The sequence below is a fragment of the Scyliorhinus canicula genome, chromosome 5 (assembly GCF_902713615.1).
Source record: "Scyliorhinus canicula chromosome 5, sScyCan1.1, whole genome shotgun sequence".
Lineage (NCBI taxonomy): Eukaryota > Metazoa > Chordata > Chondrichthyes > Carcharhiniformes > Scyliorhinidae > Scyliorhinus > Scyliorhinus canicula.
In genome coordinates, this window is record NC_052150.1 from 161,264,771 (window position 1) to 161,285,001 (window position 20,231).

Here is a 20,231-nt window from a genome sequence, read left to right on the forward strand (position 1 = left end):
AGATTAAATTTGTCCTCTAACGCCTTCAAACTGGGAAAGCTTCCGTCTATGAACAGATCTCTTATCTTTCTGATGCCTGCCCTCTGCCAGCTCGGGAATCCACCATCCATCCTACCTGGGACAAACCTGTGGTTGTTGCATATCGGGGTCCAGACCGGCGCTCCCTCCTCCACTGTCCCCAGATCTGCATTGTTGGACTTGTGGAGTCACGGGTCGGCAAGAACGGCAAAGGAACCGTTATCAAAGCTCCCAGACTAGTACCTTTACATAATGCTGCTAGCATAGTCTTTTTGATGAACCCTGCGGCATCCCAGGTTGGAGCGTACAAATTTAATAATACCATAGGAGCCCCTTCTCAGACCTCACTTACCATTATGTTTCATCCCCCATGTCAGTCACTGTTTGTCAGGTGTGAAGACTATGCATTTTTGAATAATATTGCCACCCCCACGTCATAGCATGCCAGTATGCCTGTCCGACCCAGCTTTTCCTCACATTCATCTGGTCCTTCGCTCTTACCTACATCGATCCTCATGTTCTTTAGGTAGGCGAAAACTCAAGATGTTTTCACTGAGCCATCGAGTCCCTGCACGTTCCAGGTGACTATCCTAACAGGGCATTTATGTCTCCCTCCCCCCTCCTTTAGGGTCAGCCATATTTGCCTCATGGACACGCTCCTGCATGCCAGGGTTTGCCTTTGTTCCTGGGTCGTCCAAGATGGCCATCACCACCAACTCCTTCTTTCCACCCATCTCCATGTGTGACCAACATTCAAACCCCCCCCCCCCCCGGAAATGGAACACCATGGTCACAACCCATCTGAACCCCCCCCCCCCCAAACACACACACACTGGTCATTTGGACTCCATCTTTAGTGATGCCCTGTCCCCTGTCTGGGGCTTGCAGAGGGACAACCCAGGCGCCAACGGAGAGTGTCAGTTCCCTGTGTGGGGGGGGGCCACCACATGGCTCTACCCCCCGAGTTTCGCGAGGATTCTGTGCTAGCTCACAGCAACAATACCTATGGTGCTGTCCCACTCAACCACCGCGGAGCAAAAGGTGGCCGGGTTACCCACCCACCAGTGCATTTGGTCGCAAGGATAGAATCAACCGAAGTGATGAGGCAAAATCCATCCAGGCAAGAAGCCAGAGCCAACACAAAACCAATCATTAGGAGAAGAGAAGAGAAAGACAGAAAAACCAGAGAGCAAGCATTCCCATAGACACTTCTCCCAGTGCATAGAGATCCATAGTTCTATGCCTTGCCATTTACTTCTTCCCAAGTCCATTCCCCTGCACAGAACCCTTTGCTTCTTTCACGTGTTAAAGAAATGGTCCCTGTCATTATATTTGACCCAAAGTCTCACTGGGTATAGTATGCCATTGCCCCAATAGGTCCGGATGGTGCGCCCTTCCCATTTACATGATGCGTGTTCCTTGTCCAACTCAAGACCTACTCCTTATCTTGGTATTTGTGGTATTGCCAGTGGTAGTTCCCCAGATTTCCTTTTTTGGCAGAGCGATTTATGTGCCCTCCTCCCCAACCGATTTTCCAAGCATCTTCGATACAAAGTTCCTACATTGTGATCCTCTTCTAGTCAGGTGATCTGGGCGTTTTGATGCCAGGACCTCTTCAGTGTCTTTTGGGTTGCCGCCAACCTAGTTACAGAGGCTTCAAGTGAGGAGATCTGCGCACACAGCCTGCTCGGTGGCCACCTTTCCTAGGTCCCCGATCGCCGTTCCACCCTGTCCATTGTTCCCATATTGGGGCCAGCACAGTCTCAATTAATCACCAACTTTGCCGCATACGCTTTTGGAGTTCCATGGAAATGAGCTCCATCATCTTCTCCCTCGATGACTGGGTGGGCATTGGTGACTGCTGGGTCCATGTGCATGTTTGCTTCGCCACGAGGGTCCCGCTGTTCCAAGGTTGGGGTCTTTGTCTCTGTGCTATTAGTCCTTTGTGGCTTGATTGTTGGTTCGCCAGCATCTCAAAAATCTGGTGGGCAGTTGGTTTGGCTTTTTGCTAGTTTGGCAAAACGGGTCAAAAAGAGATAGTGTATCTTGTGTTGCCATATTATGTATTTTCTCTTTTTTTCATGTACTAAATGATCTGTTTGAGCTGCATGCAGAAAAATACTTTTCACTGTACCTCGGTACACATGACAATAAACAAATTCAATCCAAGATCCAAAAAGAAGTTTCCAGGTGAGGGTCACCTTTTGTACGACAGCTCAGCTCATGGCCGCCACCGGATGTCAACAAAGACTAAAATTGATGGGTGATGCTCTAACTGCATGCTCAATGTTCAACAATTACTCAATTGAGACAAGAGGGATGATCTGGTGTTGTCCCGTCTGCACAAGATCAAAATGACAACCAAAAGGCAGATCATCACAACTTCTAGAGTTCCATTATCATAACCAGCAGAAAGGACACGAGTCTACAATTATCAATTTTATCTATGATTCTGTGTAACGGATAACCTTGGCTTCAACTGTTAGTAAAGCTAACCCGCAGCTAAGAGAAAACACAAACCCAGACATTTTTAGAGAAAATATGTTCGCACATTCAATGCTATTTGTAAAAGTTTCCACACATTATTCTGAACAGATTACTGCTGCCAAGAGGATCCTTTACTATGAGGCTTTAATTAATCTTCTCTCGTTTACACCTGCCAGCAGCAAAATAGACTGGCCCGTGGTAGATTCCAAAACATTGCATTTTAAGAGCCTATGCCAAATTATACACTCCTATGAACTCATCCTTTGTAAATTTGGTTTGTCTAATCAATGTGAACATTAATTCCTGGAAGGTGCACAAAACAACCTCTAACTGCTCAAGGATTGAGATAGACCCATGCAGAGAATTCTCAGCCACCCATGTTTCACAAGCCAAGGTATTATGAGATTGCAAAAAACATTTGCAATTTCTCCTTTGCAACAACAGAAATGTATGTTTATATAGCTCCTGATGTCTCAAGCAACTTTCCCTCAATCATCCTTCATTGTTTGGCCCACTTGTATTACATGGTCCATTTAAGATTCCTGCATGGCTATGCAGGGTGCATCTGAAAGGAACCACATATGTCCAGTTTGTCCCCTTGTGGCATTTTCCCAATGGGTGCATGGTGTTTAGGAATGGGTTAAGAAACATTCCAATTAGATGAATCACTGATCCAAGAATTGGCACGGATATGTAAAGAGGTTACAGGTGGTTCTGGGAGCATGTGATGTGATGATAGAGTTTGGTGCTGAGTGTTCAAGGAAATGTTTGGGGAAAGGAGCAGAACTCTTGACTCTTTACTCAATAGCAGCCTGAGGCTAACATTGGTAGCAGAGGATGGTTGCTATATAAATGTAAAGGGTTAAAAGATACTTTTCCAGGAAAAAAAAAAAATTTTCAACCAAGAAGTGAGTGGGAAGGAAAAAGAATATATGGCTGAACCTAGAATAAAGATGGCCAATATGACTATCCACCATTATTTTCTTAAAGGGGATTGTACGACCAATGGAGAAGTGCAGTTCTTATGTGGACTAAGGTAACTGCCTTGGAAAGAAGAAACAAGGTATGGCATTGCCTCTTTCTCTACCTCACAGAGTAACATCCGAAGCAAAGTATTTTCTGAACTGGAATTGGAAGAGTTAGGCTCAGAAGGAGGTCTGGAGACTCTATTCCAGTTTATGGATAAGATTTATCAAAAGGATGACTTGTTAAGTGCATGTGAAGCCTGGTCAGAATTCAATACATTCCGTAAAACAGTGAATATCTCTATTGAGGATTATATAATGGAATTCAGCAGACTATACAAAAGGATGCACAAACATCGCCTGGAATTTCCATAATCTGTGTTGGCATTTAAATGATCAGACTGTGCTAGAGTGTACAATATGGATAGGCTCCTGGTTTTGACAGGAGTTAAGTTTGCGGATAATGGTACCTTATTCGATCAGATGGTAAGAGGCCTTAAAGAAGTTCCTGGGGAAACATTCAATTCCTATGGCTCTGGTGACCCAAATAGGACAGTCAGAAATAAAGCAGACTACGGAAGATACAATACTGACAAGATGGCGATGAACGGGTTACGAAAATATGGAAGGAGATCAGGACCCGGAAATTATGAGGACAGAAATTCATTTAAAACTGGAGGGACATGGAGAATGGAAATAGGAAAATGAACCCCAGAAATGCCCGGGGTATGATAAATCGATGTTTTCAGTGTGACACTCAACGTTATGCTTTCAACTGTCCAACGCGTTATAATGGAGAGTTTGAAGCTACACATGAAGATTTGGAAGAGAAAAATAGATAGTGACCAGAAAGAAAGCATTGTCATATTAACAAGCAGTTTTACGCCGGTAATGAGGGTCTTGGTTGCAGAATCTTTCAATTGTGCTGTATTGGGCAGTGGCTGTACATCTGCTGTGTGTGGAGTTGACTGGTTAAAATGTTACCTGGACTCCTTGAATGCTGAAAATTGTAACAAGGTTAAGGAATTTGAAAGTTCCACAAGTTTCAGGTTTGGGGATGATAATACTCTGAAGTCGCTGAAAAGAGTGGCGATCCCTTGCAATATCGCTGGAGTGAATCATTTCATTAGCACGGATGTTGTATCAAGTGAGGTACCTTTGCTTCTGAGTAGACCGATGAAGAAAGCACACATGAAACTAGATCTGGAACAGGATAAGGCAACAGTTTTTGGAAAGACTGTGGACTTACAATTTACACAGTTGGGACACTATTGTATTCCATTACTGACAAATAATATTTCAGGTGCAGTTGTTAAGGATGTTATTGGCAGCTGGAAATGGGACTTTAGCTGATAAAAAGCATATTAAAACTGCATAGGCAATTTGCGCAACCGTCTCCTCGGAGGCTGAAAAATTTATTAAAGGATGCAGGGGTAAGGGTTGAAGACTATACAAAGCTGATCGAACAGGTTAGTGATCGCTGTGAGGTTTGTAGGAAGTACAGAAGGACACCAGCACGACCGATAGTAACCCTACCTTGGGCCAGGGATTTTAACAACATTGTGGCCATGGACCTTAAGATCTGGGATGAAGCTAACAATATATTTATTTTGCATTTTGTAGAATTAGCAACCAGATTTAGTCTATCAACCATTGTCCAAAGTAAAGAAAAGAGTAATCCTGGATCAGATCATGGAAAAATGGATAGGGACAGGAATGGACCCACTGGCAAAATTCCTTACAGACAACGGGGGAGAATTTGCTAATGATGAGTTTAGGGATGTGTGAGAAAACCTAAATATCACAGTTATGAATACGGCTGCAGAACGCCCATTTAGTAATGGCATGTGTGAAACAAACCATGCAGTAATAGATGACATACTCCAGAAAATGTTGGCAGATAGACCAAATTGCAAGTTAAATTCAGCCTTAGCATGAGTGGTACACGCAAAGAATTTGTTGCAGATATTTGGGGGCTATATTCCCTATCAATTAGTGTTTGGTAGAAATCCTAAATTTCCATCCATTTTGGATGACCAGCCTCCACCATGGGAAAGGACTACAATTAGCTCTGCTTTTGCTGAACATTTAAATGCATTACATAGCAGGAGAAAAGTTTTTTTTGGAGGCAGAAGTCTCTGAAAGAATTCGCAGAGCTTTTAAGCATAATGCACAGCCATCAAATACTGTTTTTCAGCAAGGAGACATAGTATACTATAAGAGAGACAATTTTAATGAATGGAAAGGCCCAGGGAAGATCATAGGAATAGATGGCAAAACAATTATTTTGCAACATGGCAATCAGACTATTAGGGTACATTCATCAAGGATAATGGGTACAGATTACACATTTTCAAGTTTAGACAGAGCAGACAGACATGAGGAGGAACCAGGGTCATCTAGCACACGTGTTACACAACTAGGAGGACCTGTTAACTGAGATACAGGGATTCTGTAGAGGAACACAATACTTCTGATGATTTAGAACAGGTAATTTTTCCGAAAGGTCAACTGCCAAAACTTGGTACAAAAGTAACATACTTGCCTGAAGGGTCTAGTCAATGGAAGGATGCAACTGTTAGTAGAGCAGGGAAGACCACAGGAAAGTATAAACACTGGTTGAATGTACAGCATTCAGAGGAGGCTGTCAAGACGATGGATTGGGAACACGAAGTTCAAAAATGGAAGGCACAGAAACGCAGTGCCAGTTCAGATAGTACACCGGTTCGTGAACAGGTTCGCAGGAAAAGGTTGAGAACTATTGAAAGGACATCCCGCGGCAGAAGGGAAAGATCAAGCAGTAGCAGTACAGAACGAGATACCAGACGGGATAGGGGACATAGTTTGTCAAGGTCTCAGAACATGGGCAGCACGGTAGCATGGTGGTTAGCATAAATGCTTCACAGCTCCAGGGTCCCTGGTTCGGTTCCCGGCTGGGTCACTGTCTGTGCGGAGTCTGCACGTCCTCCCCGTGTGTGCGTGGGTTTCCTCCGGGTGCTCCGGTTTCCTCCCACAGTCCAAAGATGTGCGGGTTAGGTGAATTGGCCATGGTAAATTGCCCGTAGTGTCCTAGGAAGTAAGGTTAAGGTGGGGGGGGGGGTTGTTGGGTTACGGGTATAGGGTGGCTACGTGGGTTTGAGTAGGGTGATCATTGCTCGGCACAACATCGAGGGCCGAAGGGCCTGTTCTGTGCTGTACTGTTCTATATTCTATGGGTAATACTATGAATACTACTAGGAGGAGGAGCCCATATGCACATGAGATTTTGGTGGCCTCCAACAAATTGGATGAAAAAGTTATCAAAGATGCTAAACCGCAAGAACTGCATAGTTTGAGTGAATTTGGGGTATACACGGAAGCACCGGATAGGGGACAAAGAGCTCTATCCCACAGATGGATTGGCATGGAAAATGTTCTTCCAGATGGAACTTATTAAGGCAAAGGCCAGGCTTGTGGCAAGGGGATTTGAAGAAAACTAGATGATCAAGATTTTAGGGTAGATTCACCTATGGCAGGAAAGGTTATTTTAAAGATCTTTTTGGCTCGGTTAGCCACAAAGACATGGGAATGCAAATCTATAGATATAAAACCTGCCTTTTTGCAGGGGCAGCAGCTTCAGAAAGACATTTTTCTCCGTCCTCCTAAAGAGGCAGCTAACACAGAAGGAGTACTCTGGAAGTTGAACAAATGCGTATATGGATTAAATGATGCACCCAGGGTCTGGTATTTTTCAGTAATGTCAGTTTTGTTAAAAGTTAGGCTGTTGCTAGTTGAAAGCAGATCCGGCAATGTTTTACTGGCACCATAAGGGAAATCTTTCTGGCATCTTGATGATGCATGGTGATGATTTTTTGTGGGGTGTGACTCGTGATTTTGAAGCTATTGGAATCTCTGGGTTGAGAAAAGAATTCAGGGTTGGAAGTTAGGCTTCCGGTGCATTTAAATATATTGGATGAAAATCGAACAGACCAAGTTAGGGCAACTTTACATCTACAATCTTATTTGGAGAGCATCAGTCCAATAGCAGTTGGTCGTAGTCGGGTTTCACAAAAAGACGCAGTTGTTTCAAAGTTGGAAAAAGAGCAACTGCAAAGTTTAATTGGGCAACTGAATTGGTTAGGTAGACAGACTAGACCGGACGTTAGTTTTGATATCTTCAAGTTGAGTACAAAAATGATCCTAAAGTGGAAGACATAATGAGGGCAAATAAAGCATTGGTCAAACTTAAAATGCAGGAGTGTGTTTTGAGGTTCCTGGTTTTAGGTGATCTTAGGTACTTGAAAGTAAGTTTATAGTGATGCATCCTATGCAAATTTATGTGATGGGATCTCAAGCACAGGAGATTTTATAATTTTTCTCATGGGGAACAATGGTAAATGTTGCCCTCTTGTGTGGGAAGCAAAGAAAATAAGGAGTGGTCAAAAGCACTTTGGCTGCTGAGATTTTAAGCCTTGTAGAGGCGGTGGATATGGCCTTTTATATATCTCAGATATTGACAGACATTTTGGGATTTGGGTAACATACCCATGGAGTGTCACATTTGACAATAAATCCCTGTGGGAAAATGTGCACTCTACAAAAAGTGTCAATGAGAAAAGGTGAAGGCTAGGTATCGCAAGTTTGAAGCAGATGTTGGACAGAGGGGAGATAGCAAAAATTAAATGGGTCAACAGCAGCTATCAATTAACTGACTGTTTAACGAAAAGAGGAGCTAGTTCACAGAAACGTTGGGATATTGTTAATGAAGGGTGCCTGTTTCTGTGACTGTTTGTTTTGGATTTTTTTCCTTCCAAAAATGAAAAACAAAAGAGGGGGGAATTGCGTGTGTTTTTGAGTTTTAATTTTATTTTCGCCAAATTATTCTTTTTCTCCAAGGAAGGGGAGACTGTTAAGGAATGGGTTAAGAGACATTCCAATGAGATGTCTTACTGATCCAATAATTGGTACTGATATGTTAAAGAGGCTATAGGTGGCCTTGGGAGCCTGTGATGTGATGATAGAGTTTGGTGCCGAGTATGTTCAAGGAAAAATAAAAGGTGTTTGGGAAAAGGAGCAGAACTCTTGACTCTTTACTCAACAGCAGCCTGAGGCTAACACACGGTTGCACACCCAAGAAGTTCAAGAGTGAACACAAACCAAAAAGGTGCTTCTGAGGGGCACTTGAACCAAAATCAGTGAGTAAAAAATTAGATTTTAAGTCAGATGACCAAAAGTTTGGTCGAAGAGGTAGGTTTTAAGAAGGGTCTCAAAAAGGAGAAAGGACCTCATCCAATTCAAGGTGCTGCACCGGGCCCACATGACTGGGACGAGGATGAGTAGGTTCTTTGGGGGTGAGGACAGGTGTGTCAGGTGCTCGGGGAGTCCAGCGAACCATGCCTATATGTTCTGGGCATGCCCAGCACTGGAGGAGTTCTGGAAGGGGGTGGCGAGGACGGTGTCGAGGGTGGTGGGATCCAGGGTCAAGCCAGGATGGGGACTCGCGATTTTTGGGGTTGGGGTGGAGCTGGGAGTGCAGGAGGCGAAAGAGGCCGGTGTGCTGGCCTTTGCGTCCCTAGTAGCCCGGCGAAGGATCTTGCTACAATGGAAGGATGCGAGGCCCCCAAGCGTGGAGACCTGGATCAATGACATGGCGGGTTTCATTAAGCTAGAGAAGGTCAAATTCGCCCTGAGAGGGTCGGTACAAGGGTTCTTTAGGCGGTGGCAGCCTTTTCTCGACTTTCTGGCTCAACGATAGGGTACGGGGACAGCAGCAGCAGCAACCCGGGGAGGGAAAAGGGGAGGGAAAAGGGGAGGGAAAAGGGGAGGGCCGACAATGACTATGTTTGTTTATTTAATTTTAATATTTTTAAAGTTCTTTTGTTGTTCATTAGGGTTGGGGGGGGTGGGGGGATGTGATACATGCGCCGATACGGTCTGGGGGTGTCACAGTTATTATGGGTTATTTTGTTGCATTTCATTGTTTGTCGTTATGTTTTATATTTTCTGTAAAAAATTCCAATAAAAATTATATTAAAAAAAAAGGAGAAAGGAACACAGAGGAACATCATTTTTGGAGCTTATGGCCTAGGGGCCTCACGGTAGCATGGTGGTTAGCATCAATGCTTCACAGCTCCAGGGTCCCAGGTTCGATTCCCGGCTGAGTCACTGTCTGTGTGGAGTCTGCACGTCCTCCCCGTGTGCGCGTGGGTTTCCTCCGGGTGCTCCGGTTTCCTCCCACAGTCCAAAGATGTGCGGGTTAGGTGGATTGGCCATGCTAAATTGCCCGTAGTGTAAGGTTAATGGGGGATTGTTGGGTTACAGGTATACGGGTTACGTGGGGTGATCATTGTTCGGCACAACATCGAGGGCCGAAGGGCCTGTTCTGTGCTGTACTGTTCTATGTTCTATGTTCTAAGCTCAAGGCAGGCTACCAATGGTGGTGCAATTAAAATTGGGTCTGTTCAAGAAGCCAGAATTGTGGAACTCGAGGAGCTTACTAAGATATTGAAGGAGGGATTTCAGTACAAAGAGGAGAACTTTACAATTGAGGAGTTCCAGAACCAATGTAGGTCAGTGAGCCCAGGATTGATGATGAATGGAACTTGGTGCGAGTTAGGATGTGACCAAAGCTTTAGATAACCAAATTTTTAAAGACTGTGGGATATGGGACACCAGCCAGGAGAGCAACATATTGGTCAAATCTAGAGGTTAACGTAAAAATGTATAAACAAGGGTGTCAGTTGCAGAGCAAAGACAGGGGTGAAGGTATCAACATCATGGATTCACCCTTCCCCTCCATCTTACTTGTCCATTTTGTGTACGCTCAGCTTTTAATTCTATCTTCACATTTTTTTATTTTTCTGTTTTAATTTCTGTGACACTGGCCCATTTTGTGCAGTGGAACATACTGAGGTAGAGAGTCTATAGGGAGAAAATACAGTGCAGAGGAGATTTACACAAATAGCATCAAGAACAGAGGGACATAGATATTTCAGAGATACTAGAGACACTAGGTTGTTACAGCATCAAGAATGGAGAGACGTAGATATTTTGGAGTTACTACAGAAGCTAGGATGTTTTCCTAAAAGCAGAGTTGAGGAAAGATTAGAAATGGTTTTGATAGAGTAAATCGAGATAAAACTTTTTAAACTGACAGATGGCTTAGAAACCAGTTAGCAATGGAACCATAGATAAAAGATTTTTTTTAATCACTCTGAAATGCTGGAAGAGTGATGAATGCAGAATCAGTAAGAACTTTCAAAAAGAAAATGATTCAATACCTGGAGAAACCCTTAACATTAGGGGGAGGAGCAGAGGTATAGGACTAATTGATGTCTCTTTTAAGCGTAAGAAATAATGAGCCAATGGCCACCTTCAATGCTGTATGATTTTAATGACTGGAGAAATGTATTTTGAAATGCAAAATAAAGTTAGGCCTGTGGGACACTCCAACTGGGAAGCGTTAACTGCTCCAATGGAAAAGAGGATGAATCCAATATCAGGAGCGTTCACAGCACACTACATCCCAGTGGGCCTATTTGTGCAAAAGGGGAAGAGTTATTTTGAAGCAAGGTTATGATTTACTTTCATTTGTTCCACAACATTTCTGAAATACAAAGTGGGATAATTGGGCAAAGACAAAACAACTAAATACCACTGCAGTTATGCAAGAGTTTATTTTTTCCAGAAATGCTATTAGTTAACAGGAGGTTACCAACTGCTTTCCATAAAATATATTTAAAAAGTAGTGCACTTTAACTCTTAATTGACTGATTAAACCAAAATTATCAACCAGATAAAATTTCCCACCCAAATCATTCCTTCTTTAAAACCCATCTTTGGACACTTCCCCAACTAGCAATACAACAAAATTCTATTATATTGAGCTTTAAGCATACTCTGGCACATGTCTGAAATTTTAATTAGGTCAGTTATCCTTTTCAGTACAAAGAATGTTGCCAACACACCAAGTTTGATACGAACTACATCCACCTCATGATAGACGGAGGTATTTAGTTATTTTCTAAAATGAATAGTGGGTGCCAAATGTTTTTTAAAACCTGTTCCATGCTCACCAGCATATATCAAATAAATAAGTAGCTGGCCTGACAGATAATCATTTAAATTCTGCACTGTAGCATTGACAAGTGAATGATACAACTCAGTCAAATTTTATTATTGCACACTTCGCTTGCCATGTAAAGTAAAATGTTATTAGGTCATAAAAACTACATATAACAGATTTTTTTCCCTTGTGTTTATTTTGGCAGTTTCGATAGGAAGTTGCTATAGTCACCACATGCAAGACCTCGTGGTGGGTCCACATTTCACACCGTTCAAACTTGCATAATTTTCACATGTAAATAGGTTTTTTTTCCTCGAAACAGCATCATGCGCAGATAATCTATGTGAAGTATGATACAGTTCTGAAACACCAGAATACTGTATTGCTCCTCATCTTGGGTTTACCCACTGAAACACGAACCACGAATCATGCTTTGTTAGAACAAAAGAGGCAATCAGCAGCAATTAACTTGCCTCTAAGCTACACAAAATTTGAAATAAATTGCTTGCTTCACACTGAAATCAGCAGTAATCAGATAATCAGTTGACAGAAAAATGAGCGAATTTCCAGTACTGACAAACTTTTAAAAAGACAGTGACCTACACCAAACATACCCAGTTAAACAGTGTGGGCAATTGAATCCAGGGCCGGCTCAAGGCACCGGCAACTCGGGCAGTCGCCCGGGGCGCCATGTGCTAGGGGGCGCCATCAACGAGTGCTTGACCGGCGTCAGAGACCTGCTGACAGAGAGACCGGCCCGCCGATCGGTGAGTCCCGATCATATACCAGGTCACACCGGCCCCCCCCCCCGACCCCCGACCCCCGCCCCGACCCCACCCCACCCCGACGACCCGAATCCACCCCCCCCGCCGACCCGACCCCCCCGCCGAACCGACCCACCCCCCGCCGACCCAACCCCCCCCACCCACCCACCCCCGACCCGACACCCCCCCCGCCGACCCGACCCCCCCCCCCCGACCCGACCCCGACCCACACCCCCCCCCGACCCGACCCCCCCCCCCCCGACCCCCCCCCCCCCGCCGACCCAACCCAACCCCCCCCCCCCCCCCCCCCGACCCCCCCCCCCCCCCCCCCCCCAAGGGCGCCGAAGTTCAGCTTGCCCGGGGCGCCAGCAACCCTAGAGCCGGCGCTGATTGAATCATTCTCAGGATGACAGGCTGTGACTATTAGGGTACCACCAGAATCAACGCTTGGGCCCCAGTCATTCACAATCTACATCGATAATCTGAATGTGGGGACGGGTGGCACAATGGTGAGCACTGCTGCCTCATGGCACCAAGGACCTGGGATCGATCCCAGCCCGGGGCACTGTCAGTGTGGAGTTTGCACATTCTCCCAGTGTTTGTGTGGGTCTCACCCCCACACCCCAAAGATGTGCAGGGTAGTTGGATTGGCCATGCTGAATAGCCCTCAAATTGGACAAAGTAAACAAAAAACAATTTGAATGTGGGGACCAAAGGCCAAAACTATTTTCCAATTTTGTTGATGACGCTAAACATGGTGAGAATGGGATTGAGGAGGAGGATACAAAGAGGCTTCAAGGAGATTTTGACAGATCAAAACAGAGTGAGCAAGAACATGGCAGATGGAACATAATGTGGAAAAATGTAACGTGGAGAAATTACTTTCTATGGGAAAAAAAACAAAAGCACAGCATTTTTCAAAATGATGACAGATTGACAACCATCGATGTCTAAAGACACCTGGGTGCCCTTGTTCACAAGTCACTAAAAACTAACATTCTGGCGCAGCAAGTAATTATGATGGCAAATGGTATCTTATCCATGATTGCAAGGGGATTGGAGTACAGGAGTAAGCAAGTTTTGCTTTAACTGCATAGAACCATTCAGAACATACCTGGAGTAGCGTGGGCAGTTTTGGTCTCTTTACCCAAGGAAGGATTTGCTGGCCATAAGAGGAAATGCAACAAGGAGAGGGGCGGCTGGGCCTGTAAACTTTAGCGTTTAGAAGAACGAGCGGTGACTCCATTGAAGTGCACAAAACTCTTACAGGTCTTAACAGAGTAGATACAAGGAGGAGGATTCCCCTAGTTGGGTGGTCTAGAACCAGAGCACACACAGGCTAAGAGGTGGGCCATTTAGGACTATGATTAGGATTTTTCTTCGTCGGATGATGGTGGATCTTTGGAATTTGCTATCCTAGAAGGCTGTGGAGACTCAGTCATAAGCAGAGACTGACAGATGGCCAGATATCAGTGAGATCAAGAGATAAGGGGATAGTGCAGGAAGATGGTGTCAAGGTGGAAGATTAGCCATGATCTAATCAAATGGCAGAGCAGAGGCCAAATGCCCTAACCCTATATTCCGAAATATGGAGAGAAAACCAATTACATGTTTGGAGTAACAATTTTCAGGATCAATCATCTTTTCTTTAAATAGTCTCATAAATATCAGTTGAGCGTACAGTATCAGCTCATGCAACATTCCATTCTCACACAATGAAAGATTTTATGAAGCAGGAATATAAAACTTCGCTCCCCAAACAGTTTTTGTAAAGTAGGTTTTTCAGAGCATAACGGCCTCTGTTGAGAAAAACTGGAAACGGATGGCATTTTGTACACTTAAATTTACAAAAATGTAATTTAACAAATCTGAAGTTCAGAGTGTCCTTTGTAGCTTCATAATAGTAACAAATCAAATTCAAATCTGAATTTAATTTACATGTGACAAATTAGGTGTGAAATTTAAATGAGTTTGATCATTAATAATACAAAACACCTGCAACATTATAAGTATTAATAGAGCTGCAACAAATTCACTGCTCAAGTCAATTATTTCATAAAATGAATGTTGGGCAGATTTTGCATCCAAAACAAATTTGAATTTTATAACAATTGCAGGAAGAGTACTTATTTTATGTACTATTGTGTCAATTTCTCCCACATCACCACCTATAGATGTCAATTTCACAGTAAAGGCAAACAAAAAAGCTCTATTTTTTGATAAGCAATGACCAGAAGTAAGCCAAACTTAAAAACCCATTGAGTTTCCATTTTCCCAAGCACTAATGATCATAACCACCCACTAGATCATCAGGTTTCAGGGTTAACTGCAGCCAAAAACAAAAATCCTGCTAAGAAACAGGACTATCCCTCCAGGTTCCATTAAGAAACCAAGGAGCTTGATCAATTATTACCTTGGAGTATTACAGACCTGCCTAGATTCCAGATCAGGTTTTAACTCTGCATAGCAGGATGCTATTACCACACACATCACCCTAGAGCCATCCTCACCCCCAAACGGAACTTTCCTCAACGCCAGCCGAGAAGAAAGTAGATAACTGATATACACACCTCTGGAGACCCGACCAGAAATATCAGAAATAAATGCGAGGATGGTTGGCAAGTAGCACAACCAATCACCACAAGGTATGAATGCATTATTCATAAGAATTTACAGTGCAGAAGGAGGCCATTTGGTCCATCGTGTCTGCACCAGCCCTTGGAAAGAGCATCCTACCCAAGCCAATACCTCCACCCCAGCAACCTCACACTAACGACAATTTAGCATGGCCAATCCGCCTAACCTACACATAGTTGGACTGTGGGAGGAAACCGGAGCACCCGGAGGAAACCCACACAGGCACGGGGAGAAAGTGCAAACTCCACACAGACAGTGACCCAAGCTGGGAATCGAACCTGGAACCCTGGAGCTGTGAAGAAACTGCGCTAACCATTATGCTACCGTGACCCCCCACTTATTCCCACCTTTCTGACCGCAGCAAAGGCACCCACTGTAACCCATCAAATGTGCAAGCATTGCATGTTAGTGGGATAAAAACACATTCTAAAACAAAACAAGTCTTGTGCAGCACTGTATATGTGTGCAGATTGACATCTTCATTCAACATTATTCCGAATTTCTGTCATCTCTTTCTGTTTGTAGCGATACAGTGAACAATGCTGTTATAACCATCTATTTCACCAAGGATGGAAATTATTAGCAGCTATATTGTGCACTTACTGGAGATTGCTAAAACAATATTTAGTCAAACTGTTCTACAAACTTGAATTACACTAAAAAGCGTAAATCTAAAAAATTGATGCACCTTCATTCACATACATAATCCACAGGCACTGTAAACTCGACCGTAAATGGCTTTACACCATCTATGATGTAAAAAAAATATTTCAATTGTGGTTGATATTTTATCCGCTTGTTTATTTCTCCAAGGTGGAAAGGTTTAAAAAAGGTTAACTGGGTTCAGTGGTACACATGGTTCACAGATTGAGCTTTTATTTCATCAGGGGTGTGTATTCAAATCCAGTTTATTCATCCTCTGCTCAGGAGAGGTGTAATAGTTGAACATTTTAACGCACACAAATACCCATTCCACCAAAAGTCATTTGCCATCTTATTTATATCAATTAGTTCACATGCAATCAAGGCAATTTGGGTTTGATCCCATTGTCACCCACAAATCAATTAACTTAGCAGTCACTGATCACAGGTCTGGTAGAATCCAGAGCATCAATATCGTCATTTGTAATCAGACCATATTTATAGTATCAAACCCAGGAAAGAAATTGCATTCAAATTGACCAATGTATCAATACGTTAATGTATTAGCCAAAAGTAAGCTTGCAGGTGCAGCAGGCAGTAAATGTGGCAAAGTATGTTGGCCTTGGTGGCAGGATTCGAGGAGCAGGGATGTCTTTCTGCAATTACACAGGGCCTTGGTAATGCCACAGCTGGAATATTGTGTTGTGTCAGTGGTGGTATCCTTAATCGAGGAATGATGTTCTTGTTCTCGAGTGTGTGCAGCGAAGGTTTAGCAGATTGATTGTTGGGACTGATGTATGAGAGATTGAGTCGATTAAGATTATATTCGCTGGAGATTTTGGTTTGGGGGCGTGGGGGGGGTAAGCAGAAAAGAGATCTCAAATCTGTAAAATACTAACAGGACATAGAATCTCTACAACGCAGGAGGCTATTCGGCCCATCAAGTCATACTGACTCTCCGAAAGAGTACACAACCTCGGCCAACTCTCACACCCCATCCCTGTAACCCCATGCGTTGATCATGGCCAACCCACCTAACCAGCACATCTTTGGACTAGACAGGGCAGATGCGGTAGAGAACATAAAGAGATGCGGGAACAGGTGACTGATGATCAGCCATGATCATAATGAATGGCAGAGAAGACTCGAAGGGCCGAATTGCCTGCTCCTATTTGATCCAACATTGTCAGCCTGGCTAGATTCTGAATGAAAATATTTCTTTATGGATCCACCTAACATGGATTCAAATTGCCCAAAAAATCATTCCTGCCTGACAAGTGCCTGACCCAGATTTGAACCTTGGTGATAAAATAAGTTAAAAGGGAGAGAGAGAGAGAGAGCTTTCCCCAGTCTCCCAAAGAGAATTAATTGTAACCAGTACAGTAACTTCAATTCAGCATTACCCCTACAAAAAGTGTACATGAACTCGTTCGACATCATTTTGTGCGCATCTTACCTCATCGAAGTTGTCATCCTTCTTCAAGGCTTAAAAAGAAAGAGAAACATATGATTAACCCAGGCATAGTTCGTCAGTAACCTCCCCAATCTCAAAGTACCTCCACTCATTTTGTACAGTAGGTGGCTGGGGAAAAATATTAGAACAGTTAGAGCCTCGGGTATATTTTTTTAATAATAGAATAGGTGCTAATAATGCAAAACGTTTGATTGACGGTATTGCGGGATATAAAAACGTTCTGAATATTTTAAATACAGCTTTCCTTTTTCTTGGGAGTACAGCAGCAGCTAGCCTTGCAAACTAGTGCTGCATAAAAGCAAACTGTATGATTACTGCGCCAGCTAGCTTTACTTCAGTGAAAGTGTTTCTTTTTTTTTGTTGAGGGACTTAAAAAGATCGCCAACAGGCAAATGGATATTTGCAACCTCAGTGATGAACACACTGCCCAGGAAATTTTTTTTAAATACTAACCAGTCACCAGTGTTTTTTTTAAATAAACTTCTGCAATTAATCCCACTCACCCAAACGGCTAAAACTCTCGGATAAAGTTCTTCTCAACTTCTTCATTCTGCCGATTTTTTCGGCGGACTGCTCTGAAATCATGTCACACATCTCCGGGAAAATGGTCCAGTCGCTCGAGTCTCCGAATCCTGCTCGATCCGCTACAGAGGCGATCTGGCTGGGGGGCAGACGAATACCGGTTTCTTCCCCCTAAAAAATGACAGCAAACGAAAGGCGAAACGGCGGACTTAAGTTTGAAGGTTTTCCCCCATCCTCCTGTCAAACACAGGAAGTGTGTGTGTGCACAGCCCCCCTCGGCGTCTTTTTTTTTCTCTGTACAAGTTAAATCCAAGAGAGTTTCCCCTCTCTCCCTCTCGAATTCCTGGCACGCCACTGAAACAAAGATAAGCGATGCTGCACTAAAGTGCCCTGCAGTCCGCACAAGGTGGAGGGAGGGAGGGTGCGCGGAAGAGGAGTTTTGTCTTCGAGGAGGTAACTGCTCTCAGCTTTTTTTCCCCCCCAGTCGGCAGTGGAAAGTCAGTCACCCTCTCCGCCGCGCTGCTTGTCAGTCTCCACACAAGTCAGAGGGGCTCCCCGTCCCCTCCCCTCTCATTCCATTGGGCCGATGCCACTGCCCATCGCCTTCCCTATTGGCAGAGCGTCCTGTCAATCACTTCCCAAGCCCGCCCACTCGCTCCCTCACAAGCTGCGGGGCTCCCAAGAGTTGGTCTCCTTCTCCCTCGGTTTAAACTGTTTGGCACAATGAAATGAAAATGAACAATGGGAAAGAAACGCTGTTCTCTTGGAAAACCCGACATGGGTTACCACCTAATTAAATGAGGAATCATGTCATATTTTGCTTAGAAATGGAGGTGGTGTTTCTTTATTAAACGTGTTAATAAATTATCCAGCCCGACTGGAGGCTCCTGTTGCAAATCATCCCCGTTTTGTTTTATATTTAGTGAATGTCCCAGCCTTATTAGTTTGGTGACATCACTGCTTGAATTTTTAAAAATACAGCTATAAGAAAGTAGCCAGCTTGATAACAATAGCAGCAAGGACTCCTTCCCCAGTAAGTCACCCTCAAACCAAGGCAGATTTAAATTGTGTAACAAGCTATCGAGACACATGAACACCAAGAGCAAGAAATCATTTTCTGGAGTTTTCCTTCCTGCCTCATCAGTCTGTCGTGTCCTCTCCTCCCCAGTCTTGGGTACATCATTTAATCTAATGTTTTACAATAACAAACGATTCCAAAATTATGTTTTTATTCAAGTTAACACGAAGTGGCATCATCATATTTCCAATGTTTCTTTTAAACTTGAGAGATGGGGAATATTGAGGAAAATCGCATCTGCGCGTATTGTGGCTATAATATCTTGTTTTCACAATAACTTTCAACTCCGTACCTGATTCATTCGTTTTAGGAAGTGCGATAGTGTTCAGTGCTGCCAGATTTCAAACTGCCTTTACACTTATGCCAAATAAGCAATGTATTCCACCCACAAATCAAACCCAGACACACACCACAGAATTAATTGCAGGGCAGGGAAGGGAGAAGTTCACAAGGCCAACATTTCCTCGAGGCTGCAAATTACCTCATCATCAGCATCATAATTCAATCATAAAGTGCTTAAGTAGGCCACAGAGCATCAAAGCCTTTATTTGACATGGGTAAGCTTCTTGCTCTGTGAGTTTTCTGTGACGCCACCGTTCTACACATTTTTCTGGTTTGGAGAAGCAAGTGATCTTCATTATCTGATTGGTCACACTTAATAAATTGCCAATAAGGATTCATTTAATTAATACAAGCAAAGGGAGATTGAACTGAACAGGAAATGGCTTCCAACCATCAGTCATGTACATTCCCCCTTTTTTCTAAATTGCTTTTGAGTATGGGGTAATTGTTTGATGGGTGCAATTTCTTAAATTAAAAAGTGCTTTTCCTAGGGAAAAAAGGGAATTTGAATCCCAAATTGGCAGGAAATTGATGCACTGGTAGTTACGTATTAAAGGTATTAATAAAATCATATCAACTTCCTTTTCAACAAAGTTTTCATACAGAAGCAACTTCACCGAATATCCTTTGGCTGGTATCAATATGCATATCCAGCCAAGTACTACTGTGTGTCATTCTAAACTTTCCCAATAATTATACAATTCTAAAGCATATTGACCTCACGCTAAGTTTCCTCTTGCTACGTTTAATTTCTCTGAATTTACTTCTGAAGCATATCCTCAATATTCATGGCTACTTCCTTTTTACATGCTTATTTGATACTCCAAAGGAAGTTTTAATCAAAATTGAAATTTTTAGCTTTATGCTTTGAATATATTGGTCCTCTCCCAATATATTCCTGGAGGAAATTTTCTGGCTTAATAGATCTAAGGTGTAAGAATCGTTGGTCACTCTAAATGTAACATAAATGTCACCACAGTCCTAGAGGATGCTCTTCCCTTTTTTTGAGAACTGATTGGTGGTGATTTAACCCGGAGAGTCACCGCACCTCAGGCAAGGGGCAAGGTTGAGAAGACAGAGCCTTCATGAATAACTTCACCCAGTGCAGAAATTGAAACCACACTGGCGACATCACTCCATATCATGAACCACCTATCCAGTCAATTGGGCTAATCGACCTTCATTACAATTGGTGTTGCAAAATAGGAGACAGGCGCCTACCTCCTTCCAGCTCCACAACCCAATTTTAAATCTTGGT

At 43.4% G+C, this 20,231-nt stretch overlaps 1 protein-coding gene across 2 annotated transcripts in view; it reads right to left on the reverse strand.

Annotated features, from left to right (window-relative positions):
* Positions 1-18,100, reverse strand: part of cdk14 (cyclin-dependent kinase 14) — a 776,296-nt gene extending 758,196 nt beyond the window's left edge. Inside the window, exons 1-2 of one of the 2 annotated variants that reach the window (XM_038797927.1) lie at positions 17,535-18,099; positions 17,014-17,042 (exon numbers count right to left, since the gene is read on the reverse strand). In XM_038797927.1, coding sequence (XP_038653855.1) covers positions 17,014-17,042; positions 17,535-17,625 — 120 coding nt within the window. In that variant the 5' untranslated portion in view covers positions 17,626-18,099. Of the gene's footprint in view, positions 1-17,013; positions 17,043-17,534 lie in introns of both variants that reach the window. The other variant, XM_038797928.1, reaches the window with a different exon arrangement.
* Between the last annotated feature and the right edge of the window lie 2,131 nt (positions 18,101-20,231).